Genomic DNA, 17,602 nt, shown 5'->3' with positions numbered 1-17,602 from the left:
GTCATCAGTGCGCGCGAGCGCGGCGCTCTGTGGGCGCGGGACGGTCGCGGCCATCGGTGCCGGCCGTGCTGGGGCCGGTCCCGGCCCCTGTTCCCGCAGCCGCCATGAGCCAGTTCAGCTTCGGGTCGGGCGCGGCGGGAGGCAGCTTCACGTTCGGCACGCCGAAGACGGCCGCCACCACGGCCACGACCGGCTTCTCGTTCTCCACGCCCGGCGCCCAGGGCGGCTTCAGCTTCGGCAACGCGGCCCAGGCGCCCGCCAGCAGCCAGCCCGCCGGGCCCTTCTCGTTCAGCACGCCGGGCCCCGCCGCGCAGCCCGCTGCCGGCTTCAGCTTCGGGACGCCGGCCCCGGCTTCGGCGGCTCCGGCCGCCAACGCGTTCCAGCTGGGGTGAGAGGCCGGGCCGTGCGGGGGGGTGGCGGTGCCGAGCGGCCCCGGAGCGGGGGAGGACGAGCAGATGTTGTTGAGTGAGAACCGTGATTTGTCATTGCTGAATCTTTTCAGAGTGGCTCTAAGAATACGCTGTTTCATGCTTCAGTCTGTAACTCACAGAACCACAGGATGATTGGTTTTGGAAGGGACCTGTGGAGATCATGTAGTCTAATCTGTCTGCTAAAGCAGGTTCACCTGGGTTCTTGATTCTTGCATGAAGAAATGATAGAACTTTGCATCTAAGCATAAAGTGTCTTTTCTGATGCAAGTCTAGAGTGCTTAGAATGTTCCTTCAGCCAAGGGGCTCGTTCTGTTCTCAGGCCAGGCTGTAAGGTTTGGGGTGGTTCTTCATAACTGCTGTTGCCGAAGCTTGTCAGATGGGAGCAGTGAGAAGGGAGCTCAAATGGGGACTTGCAGTAGAAGTCGTTGACAATGATGTTCTTATGTAGAGGAAGTGCAAAGGGTACTTAGGAGCTGCCAGAATAAGCAGCTTCACCTGCACTGCCATAAATGTCTTCTGGTGCCTGGGTGGATGCAGGTAATTAAGGGGGAGTCAGTATAAAGAGAGTGAACAGAGGCCTAGGGACGACAGGAGTCGCAATACAGGCTTTGTTGAAATCCAAAGGTTAACCCAGTCAAGTGCACGTCTTACTGAAAGGTGGTTCCTGCTGTCAGCAAAGGATCTGTGGGAAAGCTGGTGCAGCACTTGGGTGGATGTATGTCTCAAACGGGTTGTCTTCTTTGCATTTCTTCTCTAGGGCAAACACACCAAAACTGACGTTTGGAGGCAGCACGGCAACTCCAGCGACTGGCGTCACAGGGGGCTTTGGGTTTGGTAGCTCTGCAGCAACCAGTGTGCCCTCAAGTCAAGCAGCAGCCCCTTCTGGCTTTGTGTTTGGATCTGCTGGCAGCAGCAGCAGCAGCACCACCGCTCAGTCGGGCACAACTGGAGGGTTTACGTTCTCCAGCGGCACCACAACTCAGGCCGGGACAACCGGCTTCAACATCGGCACTGCAGCTCCGCAAGCAGCACCCTCAGGGTTGACCTTTGGAACAGCAGCTGCAGCTGCTGCCACCACCGCGGCCACCTCAGGAGCTGTGACCCAGTCAACAACCCCCTTCAGCCTTGGGGGACAGTCAGCAGGTGGGGCTGGGGCTTGAAAGGGCGGCCGGAGTTGTGGGCAGCCCGTGGGCAGGGAGGGCAGCTGGGCTGGTGTGGAGGTTCTGCAGCGTCCTGGTTCTGCTGGGGGGGAATGGAGCGAGTGGCTGCCATCAGTGATTTTTCTGATGTGCTTATGCAGGGTCTTCAGTGATGAGTGAAAATTGCTGTGTAGCCTTTGGGTTTGGAGAGAGAGGCTGAAGTAATTTTGCTGGTGTGTATAGAAATTTGAGCTGCATTTGCAGCACTTCTAAAATCTGTTTGGTGGGCTTGCTTGTGCAGAGGGAAAGGGCTTGGAGTGGTGGCTGGTGGATGCTGCAGGATGTACCCAACCCACAGAGTCAAACCTCTTTTTGCCTCCTTGACGGCAGGAACCTGCCCGCTCCTGCAGAGTCTGCCAAAAGCTCAGTTTTCAGCTTTTGATTTACTTGTTGGTGACAGTGCAGGCATTGGAGGGAAGGTCATCAGCTGTGGGGAGAGGGTAATTTTCATCTGTATTAGAATCACTCTTGAAAGTTTTTTTTTTATGTGGTATGTTTGTTAGCTCTGGTCCACGTCCTGGATAATGTGCAGAGTATTTGTTACATTGGATATTAACATTTTTCTTACACTCTTATTGCTTCTAATTTGAGTATTGCTTGATCTACTGAAAATATGGTGTCTCTAGTAAAAAGTTTGTCTTTTCCTTTTGCTGCCTGTTCCAGGTCTAAACTTTGGGTCATTGACTTCAACAGCAGCCACTAGTGCACCCACAGCAACGCTGACCGCGAGTACCAGCCAGGGACCCGCTCTGTCCTTTGGAACCAAGCTTGGAGGTAGGAATGACTTTAGGGAATAATTACTCAAGACGTAGTGAATCTGCTGTCCTTCTAGGAATAGTTTTCTAAACTGAGCCTGGCAATGGGCTAGAAGTGTTTGTTACTGTGAATTTGCAATGGCATTAGTAATCTGACTGTTTATAGAGCCATTGAACTTAGTATCCTATGTTTTTTTTTATTGTGTCCCGTGTTCCAAATTCTGTTCTGTACTTGTTGCTGGAGTGTAACGGAAAGGAGCCACAGGTTTAAAGGGTACATTGGAAAAGAGATATGAGGTAGAATAAGAACTGATGTAGATAGGCAGGTTTGTATTATGTTCCCAGCACCATTGTACAGGGTCTATGCTTTTTCTGCTTGTAGTAACAACCACGGCTGCTACAACTGCCGCTACCACCACAACCTCCATCCTTGGTTCAACGGGGCCTACGTTGTTTGCATCTGTAGCGAGTTCTTCAGCACCGACGTCATCTACCACCACAGGCCTCTCACGTGAGTCACACTGTAGAGGTTTTATCTGTTGGGGAATAAATGAGCAGCACATGGTTGGTGTTACCTGTCAGTGGTGGAGCTGCAGGTGCTGGGGTAATATGGGAGAGTTCACGAAGCTGGGTTTTCTCCGTGCTGGCAACATTCCCCCTTTATGATTTCTGGCAAACTTTCTTCAGTGTTGAGTCACTCAAGACTTTTTTCAAAGCAATAATAGAATTAGAATAAATTTCAGTTGGAAGGGACCTACAATCATCTTCTAGTCCAACTGCTCGACCATTTCAGGGCTCACTGAATGATAAAACGTTGTTAAGGGCATTGTCGAAATGCCTCTTAAACACTGACAGGCTTGGGGCATTGACCCCTCTCTAGGAAGCCTGTTCCGGTGTTTGACCCCCCTCTCTGTAAATAAGTGCTTCCTAATTCCCTGTCTGAACCTTCCCCGGTGCAGCTTTGAACCATTCCCAAGGTGTCCTGTCAATGGATACCAGGGAGAAGAGATCAGGATGTCTCCCTCCATGTACCCTCCTCAGGAAGCTGTGGAGAGGAATACGGTCACCCCTCAACCTCCTTTTTCCCAAACTTGACCTACTCAACGTCCTTAGCTGCTCTTCAAAACCAGCACACTTCAGACTCGCAGTGAGCAAGCAGCACGTGGCAGTTGGTTCTGCCTGTCAGTATTGGAGCTTCAGCTGCTGGGATAGTGCAGGAAAATTCAAAAGGCTGGGTCGTCTTGCTGTTTGCCACCTCCTGTCTTTGTGGTTTCTGGCAAACTGTCTTCAGTGGAGGGGCATGGAGGGTGTCTTTTTCAAAGCAAAGTATGCTATAGATTCACAGTGTGAATTTTTAATTTCCTGTGAGTAGTATCACCACAACTGAGTTTTCTGGTGAAGTTTTAGCCACTGTCCTCCAGAACCCAGTACCTTGAGTCTGTTACATCTGCCTTTGACACTTGTGCTAGGTGTTCACAATTTGTTAAGAACAGTGGCCCATGACAGTAGAGATGCCGTGTGCCAAAAACAAGTATTCACAGAGATGTATGACTGCAAGTTCCTCTGGCACTAATTGGCAAGTTTCCTCTTGCAAAATTACTTTTATGGCAGGAAATAGTGTAGGTTTTCTGAGAGCTTTAAGGCTGTGGCCAAGTTTTGAAGAGAGTCCCAACAGTTTGCTTTCTCAACTTGCAATGAGATGTTAACACTTCAGTTTCCTTTGATTATGGACACGCTACCTACAGTAAATGTCAATGTTCACCAGAGTCTAGACAACTATTCCATACATAATGCTGTCTGAATATAGGCAGCTCTTGCCAAGGACTTTCACAAGTTTAACGTTAAATTCACACTGATTACTTTTAACTAACTAGCTGCAATTTTTAGATGTAATATAAACCAGTCTAAAAATTGTATTTTACTACCTCTACAATGCTTGCATTGCTACTCTAGTCCCAAAGCTGACCTTAATATTAGAGTTTAAGAATGCTTCTAAGCATGTTGTCTTCTGTTGACAGTTGTTGCCCCTTCCACTGGGACAGCCAGTCTTGGAACGCTTGGGTTTGGATTAAAAGTTCCTGGAACAACAGCTGCTACCACAACCAGCACTGCCACGAGTAAGAACTAGATGCTGAAATAACATGGTCTTTCTCTCTCTGATCCTCGTTTTCCATCTCCCCAAACACACAGTCACTCATGACTTGTGAGATCCTGGCCACAGCAGAGGGAGCCAGTTCCTCGTTTTCCTGGAACTGCCAGTCAGGCATTTACAGGCCAGTACTTGTGTGTCAAGCTGTGCTTTCTTCCTGTCTTGACAGACATGGGATTTGCTTTTGGTCCCTCCAAGCACAGTGCTCTGTGAGCTCAAATAGGTCCCTTTGGAAGTGTATGTTGGAGATGTTCTTGTTATGTTCTATAGCAGCTGTGTCCTCTTGTGTTGGTTGACTTGAATCTCTTCTTTCAGGCACCACTTCTGCTTCTGGCTTTGCTTTGAATCTGAAGCCGTTAAGTACAACCGGTGCCCCTGCAGTGGGGACTTCTACAGCTGCTGTAACCACCACAACAGCCAGGTGAGTGTTTTGTTGTAACTGCGTGTTTCCCGACTGGGGCAAGAGGCGCAGTGTTGATGCTGGTGTGTGGTGTCTGAATGGGACATGAATGTTGTTTGTATTTTGGGTTCTGATGTGGTGTTCTGTACTGTCCGACGCTTCCTCTCAGCGCGCCTCCGGTGATGACCTATGCCCAGCTGGAGAGTCTGATCAACAAGTGGAGTCTGGAACTGGAAGACCAAGAGAAACACTTTCTCCATCAAGCCACGCAGGTCAATGCCTGGGACCGGATGCTGATAGAGAACGGCGAGAAGGTCAGGTGACGTCCCGTGTAAACTCGCTGTGCTTGCTGAGATCCGTAAAGGCCTTTGCTGTTACAGATGCAGCAAGACATCCAGGGGGACATTCCACTGGTTAAAAAAAAAAAATAAGAGATGTGAGTTAGATTTAGATGCTTGTGGAAGTCTCCTTGTATGTCTGCCCTGGTCTGTAGGCTTTGAAGGCTGGAAATCTATTATGGGAGTTTACACGATGATAAAAAGATATATTGGGGTGAAACTTTGATAGCAAATCCTCCATGATTCAATTTTTGGTCTGTGTATCTTCCTGTAACCATTGCTTGCTTCTAGTAGACATTTGTACAGTGCTTTCTGTGTTCCATCACCCTTCTTTTTTGAGTTGACGTTTGAGTTTTCGTAGTGTAATTGATTGTCTTCTGTTTCCAGATTACATCATTACACAGAGAGGTAGAGAAAGTGAAGCTTGATCAGAAGAGGTATGAAAGTCTGAAGCCTTGAAGAGATGCAAAAAAGAACCCAAATGTTCTTGTGTGGTGGTGTGGCAGATCTAGAATGTATGTAACCTGTGAGTGGGGTAGCTGACAGTCTCTCTTTTCAGACTGGATCAGGAACTCGACTTCATTCTGTCACAGCAGAAAGAGCTTGAAGACTTGTTGACCCCTCTGGAGGAGTCTGTGAAGGAACAGAGCGGGACGATCTACTTGCAGCATGCGGATGAAGAACGGGAGAGGACGTAAGAGAAAAATGGGCTTGGGACATGTGCTGAGCAGAGGAATGTGGTGGTGATTGATCAGCAAGAAGTAGAAATGGGCTGTGTGACAATATTGGTCTATCAGCGGCATTTGTCATACATGTGATCTTGTTTTATGCATGGCAGCTTAGATTTTACACATTAGAAACAGGGTGATGGGGACTGGAAGCCCTTGAATCAGCAAGCAGAGCTCTTTGGATGCTGGTGTAATGAGCTGTGTGGGAAAGGGTTACTAATTTTGCCTAGTCTCTGACCAAACCTTCCGGAAAGTCTCCACAGTGTTGCGTGTGTGTTTGTGTGTCTGTCAAGAGATGAAGAGGTCAGCAGTTACTTCATTTGTGTGACACAATGTCTCTCGTGGTGCTGTCCCCGTGTGTCTGCAGCATCAGTGGAAAGGTGCAGAAGCTGGCTGTGATTGCCCAGGGTTGGTGTGACTGGGAGCAGATCTTCTGAAGTTCACTTAAATATTCTGACCTTGGTTCCCATTCCTTTTGCAGCTATAAACTGGCTGAAAACATAGATGCTCAGTTGAAACATATGGCACAAGATCTGAAGGACATAATTGAGCACTTGAATACATCAGGAGGCCCGGCAGACACGAGTGACCCAGTAAATCCAAACTTTTTCTTTTTTTTTTTTTTTTAAATATGTTGGTAAAGTGGCAAAAGATACTTAAAGAGTTCTCACTCTTCATTTCTCCCCTCATGGATACTCCGCTGCTTGTAGTTGCATCCTTGGAAGGGAGTTTTCTTTCATCCTTGGTTTGTTTCTCTTCTGGTAAATCTTGCATTGTAACACAGCACAAGTTAGCCTGACTCACCTCCTTACTCTGCAGTTCTGTCAGTAGTTTCCAGAGTGTCTCATTCTGGTATGAACTCTTGTTATTTGCTTGTGGTCTTATTTTTACCTTGTTTTGGAGGCATTTCTGAACACTGATCCAGCCAACTGCCCCACTGCTTGTATATATCTTGTGGGAAACCTAAATTTTGTTCAGAACACCTTCTGTAACTGTTGTTTCTTTATGCTTACGCTGCTTTTGTATCCTCATGAAACCAAGATCTGAACTACCAGCACTTTCTCATGTGCAGTAAATTGATCTCAATACTCCTCGTGGCTTTACTGAGAAGCTTTTTTTTTCAGTAAAAATTTCCTGTCAGTGTTTCAGACTCAGGTTTTTTCTGTTCCTTTTTACTTCTGCCACCTCAAGCCCTTAAGGTGCTCAATGTTGTGGTGGTTCCTTGGTCTGAACTGGAATAAGTTGAAGCCACAGACATATACTCTACACCAGTCTGTTTTCTTGACACTAAAGAGAAGTGAAACAACAGAGTTGCTGCACAGGTTTCCCTGGGAAAACAGCTGCCAAGTTAGTGGAGCTACACCTCTGAGAGATTTGGTTGCATTCTGTTCCAAAGGCAGGGACAGGCATGATGTCTTTTACTGCTCTTGGTTTCTGTGTGCTTTAACAAATGACTTGTGCCATTTCTTTCTGCTCAGCTTCAGCAGATCTGTAAAATCTTGAATGCGCACATGGATTCGTTGCAGTGGATTGACCAGAACTCAGGTGAGAGTCGTGTTGCAGCTTTTCGGGAATGTAAACAGAAAGCATGTAGCATTTATGGCTGTGTTTCTGGACATAAACGAATTCCTGAAAATCTCTGAGGGATCTTCTCACCTTCATTTCCACTGTCCTTTCTGTGGTTGAATTCTCCTGATGTGCGTTCAAGGCCTCTGGTGAGAAAGAATTCTTGGCGACTGCTTGTGCTTCACAAAGCAGCACTGCTTGGAATGCATCAGTGCAAAGCAGAGAACTAGAAAACCTCATGCTTTATTCTATCCAAGTGAGGTTAAATATTTCAGCTTGTGAAATGTTGTGGAGTTTCCCTGTCGATTAGGACAATTGGTGAGGGGTGGTGTGTGTAATGTTATCATCTACCCCTCTGAACAGGAAAGCCAAATCCAGGTAAGGCAGAGCAGGATGCATTGATCTGCAGGTGGGGTAATGTTGAAGTATGGAAAATTCACAGTAGCAATAACTTGAGATGTAATGCAGAGCTGAAGATGGCACTCGGTAGGGAAAGCTTGATAGCAAGAATTCCTGTTACTCTGTGCCCTTAAACAGTGTGGTGGAAACACAATACAACTTTCTCTTAGTAAATGGATAGGTCCGGGAAGGATGCAGTCCTTAACATTCTTTTTGTGTATCAAAAACAAGAACAACAAAGCACAGTAAAAACAAATAAACAAAAACAAACCCAGTGCTCAGACCTCTGTGCTGCAGGTGACATTATCCGTTTTGGTTCCTGTGGAACACCTCCAGGACTGTTTCCCCACAGCCAGTGACCTTTTCTAGGGGAACCCATACACAGTGGCTATTTTTAACTGCCTGACCTGTTGAACAGTTTTGTGCAACTATGGCAGTTTATTCTTATTAGCGTTAACCTCTACTGCCACAATTCAGTGGCTTTGCTGAGCATGGACGCAGGGTGGTGCTGCTGCCACAAAGGAAAGGTGTTTGGACAAAGCCTTGTTGTGACCTCCTGTCTCTTCCGGAGAGACCCCGAGTCTTCTCTGCAGGTACAACTGTAATCTGATTTGGGCGAGATTTGGGAGATGATGAGGCAGACTGCTGGTTTTATGTCATTTTGGCATATTTGAAAAGTGACAGAGAGAAACGTGTCACTTACTATGTTACTGGAACGTTCTGGGTTTGGCAGGCTGTGCAAAATCAAACCTCACCTGGAATATCTGTCTCCAAGCCACAGGCTGACATAATGTTGTAGTGTTGTTGAATAGCGTCTGATGAGCATTCCTGGAATGAAATTAGAAATTGCTTCAGCTTGTGCCAAGAGTTTTTCTATCTTGCGATGCCAGCTGCATCTGAAGTGGTGATCAGTCAGTGGCTCTTGTATTTCCAGACCTGTGACCTGCAAATAAGAGATGATCTGTGTTGTGGCTGCAAGTGCTCTCAGCTCCCCGGTGTGATGGCAGTGTCCTTTCTGTGTTTACAGTTAAAAGCTTGTTACGGCGGTGTGATACCCTGCAAGAAAATGTACACATAGTTCAGATTGGGTGGTTCACCTGTAATTTGTGTAACTCAAAGGTGGAGAGCAGGAGGTGATTGGGGAAACTGTTTTAAACAACAATTGCTTTTTGTCAGGCTGCAGAGCAGCTTTGCTGTTGGTGTTCAGGGAAGGTTTGCTCTGCTGTCCCATGCAGTGCCCTGAAAGTCCAACACGCTGGCGTGGCAAAAAGTGTCGCGTGTCCCAGCACCCTCTGATTTTGCCTGCCTGTCCCCAGATGTCTCAGGATACTTTTCAGATGATCTTTTTGCCTTGGAGGGTTTGCAGTTCTTTGTGTGGGGATTTCCTCCTCCTTTGTGCACTGTCAAATCTGAGGGACTGTCCAAATGTTTTATCTCCTTCTGGTGGCTAATGTGTGGAGGATGGTGTTTTAGGGTGACTATAAGATTAATCCCTTATTTCTTCCACAGCCATGTTGCAGAGAAAGGTAGAAGAGGTGACAAAGGTTTGTGAAAGCCGCCGCAAGGAGCAAGAGCGCAGTTTTCGAATCACGTTTGATTGAATGAGTCCAAGTTTGAAGGATTAAACTAAAACCTGCACAGAAAACAGAGGTTGTTGGGGACCTATGTCTCAAATCATGTGTCTGTTACTTTTTTTTCTTTTCTTTTTTAATAAAATGAGTTGTTTGTTCCCAAGCCAGTCTTTGCGGTGTCTGACTGTGTTTCCCCCTGTCTGGTGTGAGGAGACTGCATGGAGTTTGTGCTGAGAGTATGTGCTGTTTGTGCTGTGTAGCTGCATGCAGCCTGTATAGATACACAAATGCTGCTTTTTGGGATTTAAGCGGTATGTGACTCTGCAGCTGAGCTCTCTAGTGCTTAAAAGTAACTGGACATTGTTTAGTGGGACTTGCTGAGCTTTTGTTGAGGTCCTTACAGAGCTGGGTTGATGAAGAGCTGTCCCCAGAAGGAGCTGCAGCAGAGGGAGAGACTCAAATTCCTTGTATCTGCGGGCTGTGTTTTGTGTTTAAATGAGGTATGTGCTTCCACTGCTGAAAGTGAGCCTTGTTTTCTGTATGTTTGGCAATAAACTGCTTTAGTGCTGTACCTGTAAGCAGAATTTCTCTGCAATTAAAACTGATTAGATGTGCCTGTAGAACAATGGCACTTGTGTAGTTTGGTGTAGCGCAGCTTCTTTGCTTGGAGGGGTGTGGGAAGGAATGTGGTCAACAAGTCTGCTGGGAAGGCTTTTTAAGAGATAGAGTCAAATTGTTTCGTTTTGATCACATGTGATTATAATGCACATTAAAATGTATCTTTACGAGTAGAGGGATGTGCATGATCATGTATTTAGCAGAAGTGCCCCCACCATTGATTCTCCTTTGCCCTTTAAGCTTGGCTTAGGGCAGGGATCTGTCCACAGATTCTAACGTATCTTTGTGAGTAGAGGGAAGTGAATGATGTATTTAGTAAAACTGCCCCCGTGCTTGATTCTGTTCCCACTTTGTGCTTTTGCTCCTCAAAATGGTGTCAGGGTTCAAATAATGTGAGCTTTGCATTTACCCCCATCTGCCTCGTCTCACCTGTTGACCTGTGGAAAAAAAAAAAAAAGGAGTAATGAGTGTAAATCACTGACTTGAATGTGTGTCACAACTTGTTAATGTTTACAAATATATAAAGGGTGAGTGTCAGGAGGATGGAACCAGGCTCGTGTTGGTGACAACCAATGGTAGGACAAGGGGTAATGGGTTCAAACTGGAACACAGGAGGTTCCACTTAAATATGAGAAGAAACTTGTTCCCGGTGAGGGTGGCAGAGCCTGGCCCAGGCTGCCCAGGGGGTTGTGGAGTCTCCTTCTGTGCAGACATTCCAACCCGCCTGGACACCTTCCTGTGTAACCTCATCTGGGTGTTCCTGCTCCAGGGGGGGATTGCACTGGATGAGCTTTCCAGGGCCCTTCAACCCCTGACATTGTGATTCTGTGTGATTCTGTACATCACTCTCTCACGTGTGTGCGTTTTATCACCTTTAAAGCAGAGCGCGGGAGGCCTGACAGGTGGGACTTGTGGGGAAACCCTTGCGGGGCTTCCAGACCCTCCCTTTTGTTCCCAGCGGGGAGGGGACCCCCTTCCCCGCCGCGGTAACCGAGCGCAGCCCCCTCGGCCCGCCCCGGGCCGGTCACCGCCCTGAGGCGACCCCGCGGTTCCCGCAGCCGCGCAGGCCCCGCTCGGCCCTTCCGGACTCCATGTCCCGGCGGCCCCTGCGGCGCGGGCGGCGGCGGAGCCGGTGGGGCCGCGGCCATGCGGAGGTGAGCGGGGCTGAGCGGGCCCGGGCCGGGCTGCGCTGGCTGCGGAACAGCAGCGGCACAGCCGGTGTCGCCGTCCCCTCCGGGGAGCCCTCCCCGCTGCGGGGTCGGCACGGAGCGGCCTCACCGCCAGCCCGGGGGAGGCCGAGCGGGGCGGGGGAGGCCCGGGGTGCGGGAGCGCCCGCTCCGAAAGAGGGTCCAGGGGTCTGCGGGGTGTCCGTCTGTCCGTCTGCGCGGAGCGGGTGGCCCCAGGAAGGGTGAAGGGACCTTTCCCTGGAGCGCTGCTGGAATTCAGTTTCTCTTCTCCCCCACAGTTTTCTCTATCTTAAGTCATTTGAAACTAGCGATGACTGTCTAGGTGCTGATACAAAACAGCTTTCCAGTAATAGAAATAAGATCGCATGTGAGGTGTTTTGTTTTGTTTTAACTCCCTGGGGTATTTTTAGTGTTCTCCAGGTAACCCAAAATCTTTTCTAGTTAGCATTAGCAGGAGTTTGGTCAAGTAGTTTTGGTTCCTTGTGTGCTTTAGAATCATAGAATCATTTCAGTTGTAGAGACCCTCAAGATCATCAAATCCAACCATAACCTAAGTCTGGCGCTAACCCGTGTCCCCTTTAAATCCCACGAAAAGAGTCAAGGAGGGGGGCAGGCTGTAGCCTGTGCATTTGGAGCAGTGTTTTCCCTCCGTGCTGTGCTCGTGTGCCCCAGGGTGAACAGCAGCCTGTCCAGTGATGAGCTCCTTCTGGAAGACTTGGAGACGGAAGGGGAGAGGCAGCTGAAGAGCCTCCTTCAGCACCAGCTTGATACCACTGTCTCCATTGAGCAGTAAGTCCTCATCTGCCGGAGGGGCTGGTGACTCTGGCTGCTTTAGGGGCAGCAGCAATGTTGCCTCATTGGGGCTTCCTCCAATGGTGTTGTCTGCCAAAACAGCTGTGCAAACCCTTCTCCCTTTGTTGGGTCTCCTTCCCAGACATCCCAGCACTCTTTATCTTCTGGAGCAAATGCAGTTGGTAACTGATTTTCACTCTTTAGGTGGAAATAACTGATTTGCCTGGGGCAGACACAGGGGTGAGTTTCCAGGCTGGATACCTCATCCCCACCAAGCTGGCCTGTGTTTGCACCTGTGGGGTGTTTGGTGTTACAGTGTCACAAGGTGCTTCCTTCCTGTGTTTGGGCAGCGTGCTGCCATGAGTCATCTCCTGGGCTTGCAAAAGGGTTGGGAGAGTGTGGATCAATAGTGTGTTGGAAACGCGGGACCTCTGCCCAGGTGCAGCAGGACCAAGCATGGTCATGGGGAGAGGCCAACCCCTTCCTATTCGCCCAGTTTCTGAGTGCTAAGTTATTTCTGTTTGGCTTACAGGTGCAAGTCAAAGCGAAGATGCTTTGCCCCTGCAGCTTTTTACAAGCCTTTTGGGGAAGAGGCCGCAGGGGCTTTGACCTTGTCACAGTTCCAGGCTCTGCAGGAGAGCAACAAAGAAACTGCCTCTCTCCGGGAACTGGGGCTCTCGGATTCGGAGATCCTGCTCTGGAAGAATCAGGCTTCAGCAGAGAAGGTAGGCAGGCTCTGCTCTGATGTGAACGTGGTCAGGTCCCTCTAACCCCATGGCCTATGGCAGCCTGGTAGAAAATTCTAGTCCTTTGTAAGCCCTCTGGTATAGAATGGCCACTCTATATGTCTCTTGCCTTTAGGCCAGCATGATCCCACATTTCTTCTGTTTTCTTTGGTGGGATGGTCTATGCCAGAACCGTCAAACTCATTTTCACCAGGGGCCACATCAGCCTCGTGGTTGCCTTTAAAAGGCTGAATGTAATTTTAGGGCTGTATAAATGTAGGAGTAGTTCCATTTATACAGTCCTAAGATTACATTCGGACCTTTGAAGGCAACCGCGAGGCTGATGTGGCCCCCGGTGAAAATGAGTTTGACACCCCTGCTCTTTGCTAAAAGCTGTGGTGGGGAGAAGAGTTGGTCAACTGGAACACAGCAGGACCTGATTATATTCCTGCTTCTACCTTGGTAGTCTCAAGAAAGTAATTTCACCCATTTATACCTGTGTAAGAAGGATTTAAAGGCTGGAGGAGAAAAAGGGGGAAATATTTCAAAGCGCTTCAACCTCCTGCTTTCTGTATTCTGACACACCTTGGGATCTCACAGCTGGTTTGGGATAGCCGTAGGTAGGTTACTTGTAGGAACAGGACCTCTTGGTGAGCTGCTCTTTGCAGGGGATGGTTCCTGGTTGCACCCACTCCAGGGCTGGAGGATGTGAACTTTGACTGCTGGCCAGATCTCTGAAAAGGAGGCATGTGCTGCATCTCAGCAAAGCTGTTCCTGTCTTCCAGGGCTCTGGGCTGGGAGCAGCCCCAGAGGCCACACAGGACCGACTCCATGCCATCCAGGAGAAGATAGAAGAGCGTCAGCGCATACTCGCTTTGCCCCAGAGGTTTGCTGGCAGCAAGCAGCTGAGCCGGCGGGAGATGGAGATTGAAAACGCCCTCTTCCAGGGAACAGACCGGCACTCCTTCCTCCGGGCGCTCTACCACCAAGGTTCGTGGGCTCAAGGCTGTTCTTGCCTTTGCTCCATCACAGAGAGCTGGCGTGTGTGGGAGTCCAACACATTTCTGTCTGGCCTTATGTCCCTGTTTTGGCACTGTGTGGGAGGAGATATTTTCCTCTCTTTCATGAGCAGACAGAGAGTGGGCTCTCTGAAGGGTTGAATATAGAGGCTTGTTAAGTCCATCTCTGTTTGGAGAGCGTGGATCTGATGGATCTTGGGGATGTGCTGCATGTATTGCAGAGCCCAGCTCAGTAAGTGGAAGAGCAGCCAGGGTTATGCTTTGGGAGAGTCTGGAGGTCCACACCGAGCTGCACCGAGTGACACAAGGTGCCTGTATGGGGCTGGAGATCATCCCTTCACTGATGTAACTGTGGTGTAACAAGGGTGGGAGGGAAGCAAAGGCACAGAGCAGGAAAGAGTAGGAGTGACATGTTAAAGGCTTTTCCCAATAGCCAAAGTGGAATTGGAGCTCAGTTGCTGATTCCAGTACTGTGTCCATGGGATCACAGCACTTATCCCTGAGCCTGTGGCTTAGTGTGACTTCTCTGGATGGAAAGTCAAGTGCTGTCCAGAGATGGCAAAAAGTGCTCCAGCCTGCTTTAGGTGGAGAACATGTGGGCATGAAGCTCCAGCCCAGACTGGTTTTTGTATGTAAGACAGCATTAAGTAGAAGATGAGGAGGAACTTCTAAACTCTGACTCCTAAAACACCACTTTGATCAGTGTTGACACTGTTCAAGATAAAATGTCCAGCTGTCCTGGCATCCTCTGCCCTCTGCTCCCTCCTTTGGCATCAGTGTTGTGGTATTTAGCAAAATTAAGAGGTGGCCAGGTTGAGGCTCGTAGGCTGGGAGATGCCCCTCTCACTTCTGTCCTCATTTCCATTAAACAGAGTAAAGGAGATATTATTGGTCAGTCCATGCCATGGACCTTCTTTAAACCCAGGAGCTAAATCTGATATTGTCTCTGGAAGCAAAAAGTTTCTATTCCAGGTAGCGGTGTAGAGAGGCAGCGTGGTGCATATTGGTCATGGATGAAGGAGGAGGAAGGTGTGTTGAAGGAGTCACTAGAATGTACTGAAACGTGGCTGCAGATAAGCCAGCGAGGACATCTCTGGAAGAAATGAGCTCTGTACAAAGCACTGGTGGACCTGCTGCTCTCTGCAGGTTCATTCTGAGCTGGGACACCAGCACTTGCTGGCTGCTGGGACTATTCTTCTTGTTTTAAATAACAGCAGGGCCTGGTTGGCAGATGCATGGAGGCTGCAGCAGAACATGGTTTCTTCTGTCTGTCTCTTCCTGCAGTCAGCGCGTTTTTCAGGTTCTTGGTGGTAGTTACGTTACCGTGTTTCTCCGTTGTGGATTAGATGACACTCAGAAGAAGGTGGCAGATGAAAAGGACCCCATGGTTCATCTGGAGAGTGTTTACCAAGAGCTTCTGAGCAAGAAGGGGCCTGAAGAAGTCCAGCCTACCAAGACTGACCCATGCTCATGCCCTTCCCTGGTGCCACAGGGGCCAGTGGCTGAGGAGTCATCACTTCGAGACCAGGAAGAGCAAGCAGAACAGGGAAGAAGTCCCAGCCTTCCTGCAGCAAGGCCACACCAGTCCCCTCCACGGTCTGTGATTATAAAGGAGCCTGTAGAGTTTGTCCCAGAAGAGGAGATCTGCAAGAACCGTCTTTCAGAGGAAGAACTCCGGAATATACCCAGGTTCTCATCCTACCAACCTGGGGAGCCTAACAAGGTATGTTGAGACGAACCAGGATTATTTCTTCTTCCTCTCTAGCATGTCCTGAAGTTGCTTCCGCAGGAAAAGGCTCCTCTTTGCTGTTGTCTGGAAGGTGCTCAGTTGATCTCCCAGCCAAGGGACAGCAGCCTCTGCTCTGACAGGGAAGGGGCCCTTTGGCTCTAGTGGGAAGTTGCCTGGCCTGGCAAAGAGCCGTAGTTCAGCCCCTGGCCCTTTCTGGCTCTGGCAGCTCACTCATCAAGATGTGCTCTCGCAGTTTGGGCCTGACTGAAACCAGCTGTGACTTCACTCAAACTGTGCTTAACTGGTAGCTGGAGCTGCTTGTGTTTTACAAGTAACTGGAGCTATCAGCGCTTGGTGCACACAAGCACGATGGTGCCTTGAGTCCAGAGCTGTCTGTACACCCACCTGCCTTCCAAACTCCACTGTGGGCATGCGGGTGGAAGAAGGACTCTGGGGAGGCAGGAGGGGCTGAACTGATTCACACCTTTGAAGTGTACAACTTGAGACCAGTTTGGAAGGTGTCTGTTTGCATAGCATGGGCTGGCTGACCCTCTGTGTCTCTGGAACAGGTGCTGTATTTGAAGAACCTGGGCCCTCGAGTGACAGTGAAGGACCTGGTGTCCTTGTTTGCTCGGTTCCAGAAGGAGGACAGCCCACCGATCCAGTTCCGCCTCCTGAGTGGCCGGATGAGGGGTCAGGCTTTTATCACCTTCCCTGGTGAGTCGCTGCCTCATTCCTCTTGGTTCTTCCCTGACTCAAGCCTGAACTCTCCTCCTCCTCTTCTTCCTTTCACATCATAGTCTTCTCCCTGGATTGGAAGAGGATTGATCAAAACGGAAGGGATGTAGTCTGTTACGTGCTGTATTTATATTGAGCACATCAGTCCGGCCGGAGGATCCCAGCGCTGCACTGTGTTGTGCTGCAGGCTGAGGGTCCATGAGCCAGGAACATCTCTGTGAACACCACGTATGTCTGCGCCAGAACTTGCTGTGTAACCTGTGCCCATTTTACTGTCTTGTTGCAGATGTTCAGTCGGCCCAAGGCGCCATGCTCTTGGTGAACGGGTACAACCTGCAGGGAAAGCCGCTGGTGATTGAATTTGGGAAAAGCAAGAGGCAATTGCCAGAGGCTGACTGTGCCATCCCCTGCTCCTCTGCTGGAGAGAACCCCCTTACCAAGTAAGGGATGGATAAGCTTGTGGATTTGCATGGGCCACGGGAACTCCTTGGTCATAACTGTGGCAGTGAAGGACTGTTAGGAGTTAACATGCAGGTCCAGGAATCTCAGAGCAGGGAAGGGAGAGAGCTGGGGACTGGGCTCTTCTTGAGAGAGATGGGCACTGCCTTTACACTGCTGGGGCATGCTGGCATTTTCCTCCTGTTCTACGTGTGTGTGTCTGCTTTCTCAGCCCTTTATGGCAAGGAAGGAAGAAGCCATGTAAATAAATGTATTTATTATGGTATTTCCTTGGTGTGTATTTATTCACCTTTGTTTTGTGCAAGTCTTCCAGAGGCAACACTGCGCTGATCACCAAGAGCCTGGCCAACGTTGAATATGATTTTTACAAGCCAAGATTCATTATATCCTTCCTGCTGCCTCTTGCCACTCTACTCCCACAGCAGCCTCAGCACACTGGGGGGTTCTAGGTCAACCTCAGAGCTGGGCTCAGGCCTGTCTGGTCTGATGTATAGAGATTTCAGTTAACAGAGAGGCTGAATTATCTTTCTTGTCGTCTGGTAACCTTTGGGAAGCCAAATCTTGATGTGAAGCTTAGAAAGGAGGCTTTTGCTGGAGCTCACAGGTGATAGGGCTCACAGCTCACCAGTTCCTGTAATACCCCAAGGCCAATGTGCTGGAGAGGTGCCAGCTGACTGGAAGCTGGTAAAGGTTGTCCTGGTTTTCAAGAAGGGTAAGAAGGAAGACCCTGGTAATTACAGGCCAGTCAGTCTCACTTCAATGCCTGGTAAAATTATGAAGAGTTATTATTCTTGGAGTT

General features: G+C 49.2%; 2 protein-coding genes across 3 annotated transcripts; both read left to right on the top strand.

The window, feature by feature from the left end:
- Nucleotides 1-13: 13 nt before the first annotated feature.
- LOC309444435 (nuclear pore glycoprotein p62-like) lies at nt 14-9,699 on the top strand. The gene is made up of 12 exons (XM_082062241.1): nt 14-388; nt 1,189-1,574; nt 2,294-2,404; nt 2,768-2,896; nt 4,404-4,502; nt 4,850-4,955; nt 5,104-5,248; nt 5,660-5,709; nt 5,832-5,966; nt 6,482-6,593; nt 7,479-7,545; nt 9,475-9,699. Exons 1-12 carry the CDS (start codon nt 105-107, stop codon nt 9,564-9,566), a joined length of 1,716 nt encoding a protein of 571 aa, XP_081918367.1. The 5' UTR covers nt 14-104; the 3' UTR covers nt 9,567-9,699.
- A 1,548-nt stretch (nt 9,700-11,247) lies between these two features.
- On the top strand, nt 11,248-17,068 carry RBM41 (RNA binding motif protein 41). 2 transcript variants are annotated; one of them, XM_082061767.1, is made up of 7 exons: nt 11,248-11,308; nt 12,014-12,130; nt 12,666-12,858; nt 13,644-13,848; nt 15,224-15,600; nt 16,176-16,323; nt 16,631-17,068. In XM_082061767.1, exons 1-7 carry the CDS (start codon nt 11,301-11,303, stop codon nt 16,786-16,788), a joined length of 1,206 nt encoding a protein of 401 aa, XP_081917893.1. In that variant the 5' UTR covers nt 11,248-11,300; the 3' UTR covers nt 16,789-17,068. The 2 variants fall into 2 exon arrangements, with proteins under 2 accessions (XP_081917893.1, XP_081917894.1); XM_082061768.1 differs by lacking the exon at nt 11,248-11,308 and having other exon boundaries at nt 12,010-12,130; nt 13,627-13,848.
- Nucleotides 17,069-17,602: the final 534 nt, after the last annotated feature.

The sequence above is a fragment of the Streptopelia decaocto genome (assembly GCF_964273445.1).
Source record: "Streptopelia decaocto genome assembly, chromosome: 10".
Lineage (NCBI taxonomy): Eukaryota > Metazoa > Chordata > Aves > Columbiformes > Columbidae > Streptopelia > Streptopelia decaocto.
The sequence above is the reverse complement of the archived record's forward strand: the minus strand, read 5'-3'. Positions and strand labels throughout refer to the sequence as shown.

Bases quoted from the DNA above. Each gene is read 5' to 3' on its own strand.
- RBM41 (XM_082061767.1), top strand. The intron at 12,859-13,643 runs GTAGGCAGGCTC...CCTGTCTTCCAG, and splicing joins ATCAGGCTTCAGCAGAGAAG to GGCTCTGGGCTGGGAGCAGC. The intron at 15,601-16,175 runs GTATGTTGAGAC...TCTCTGGAACAG, and splicing joins AACCTGGGGAGCCTAACAAG to GTGCTGTATTTGAAGAACCT.
- LOC309444435 (XM_082062241.1), top strand. From the start codon at position 105: ATGAGCCAGTTCAGCTTCGGGTCGGGCGCGGCGGGAGGCAGCTTCACG. The intron at 1,575-2,293 runs GTGGGGCTGGGG...TGCCTGTTCCAG, and splicing joins CCTTGGGGGACAGTCAGCAG to GTCTAAACTTTGGGTCATTG. The intron at 5,710-5,831 runs GTATGAAAGTCT...CTCTCTTTTCAG, and splicing joins GTGAAGCTTGATCAGAAGAG to ACTGGATCAGGAACTCGACT.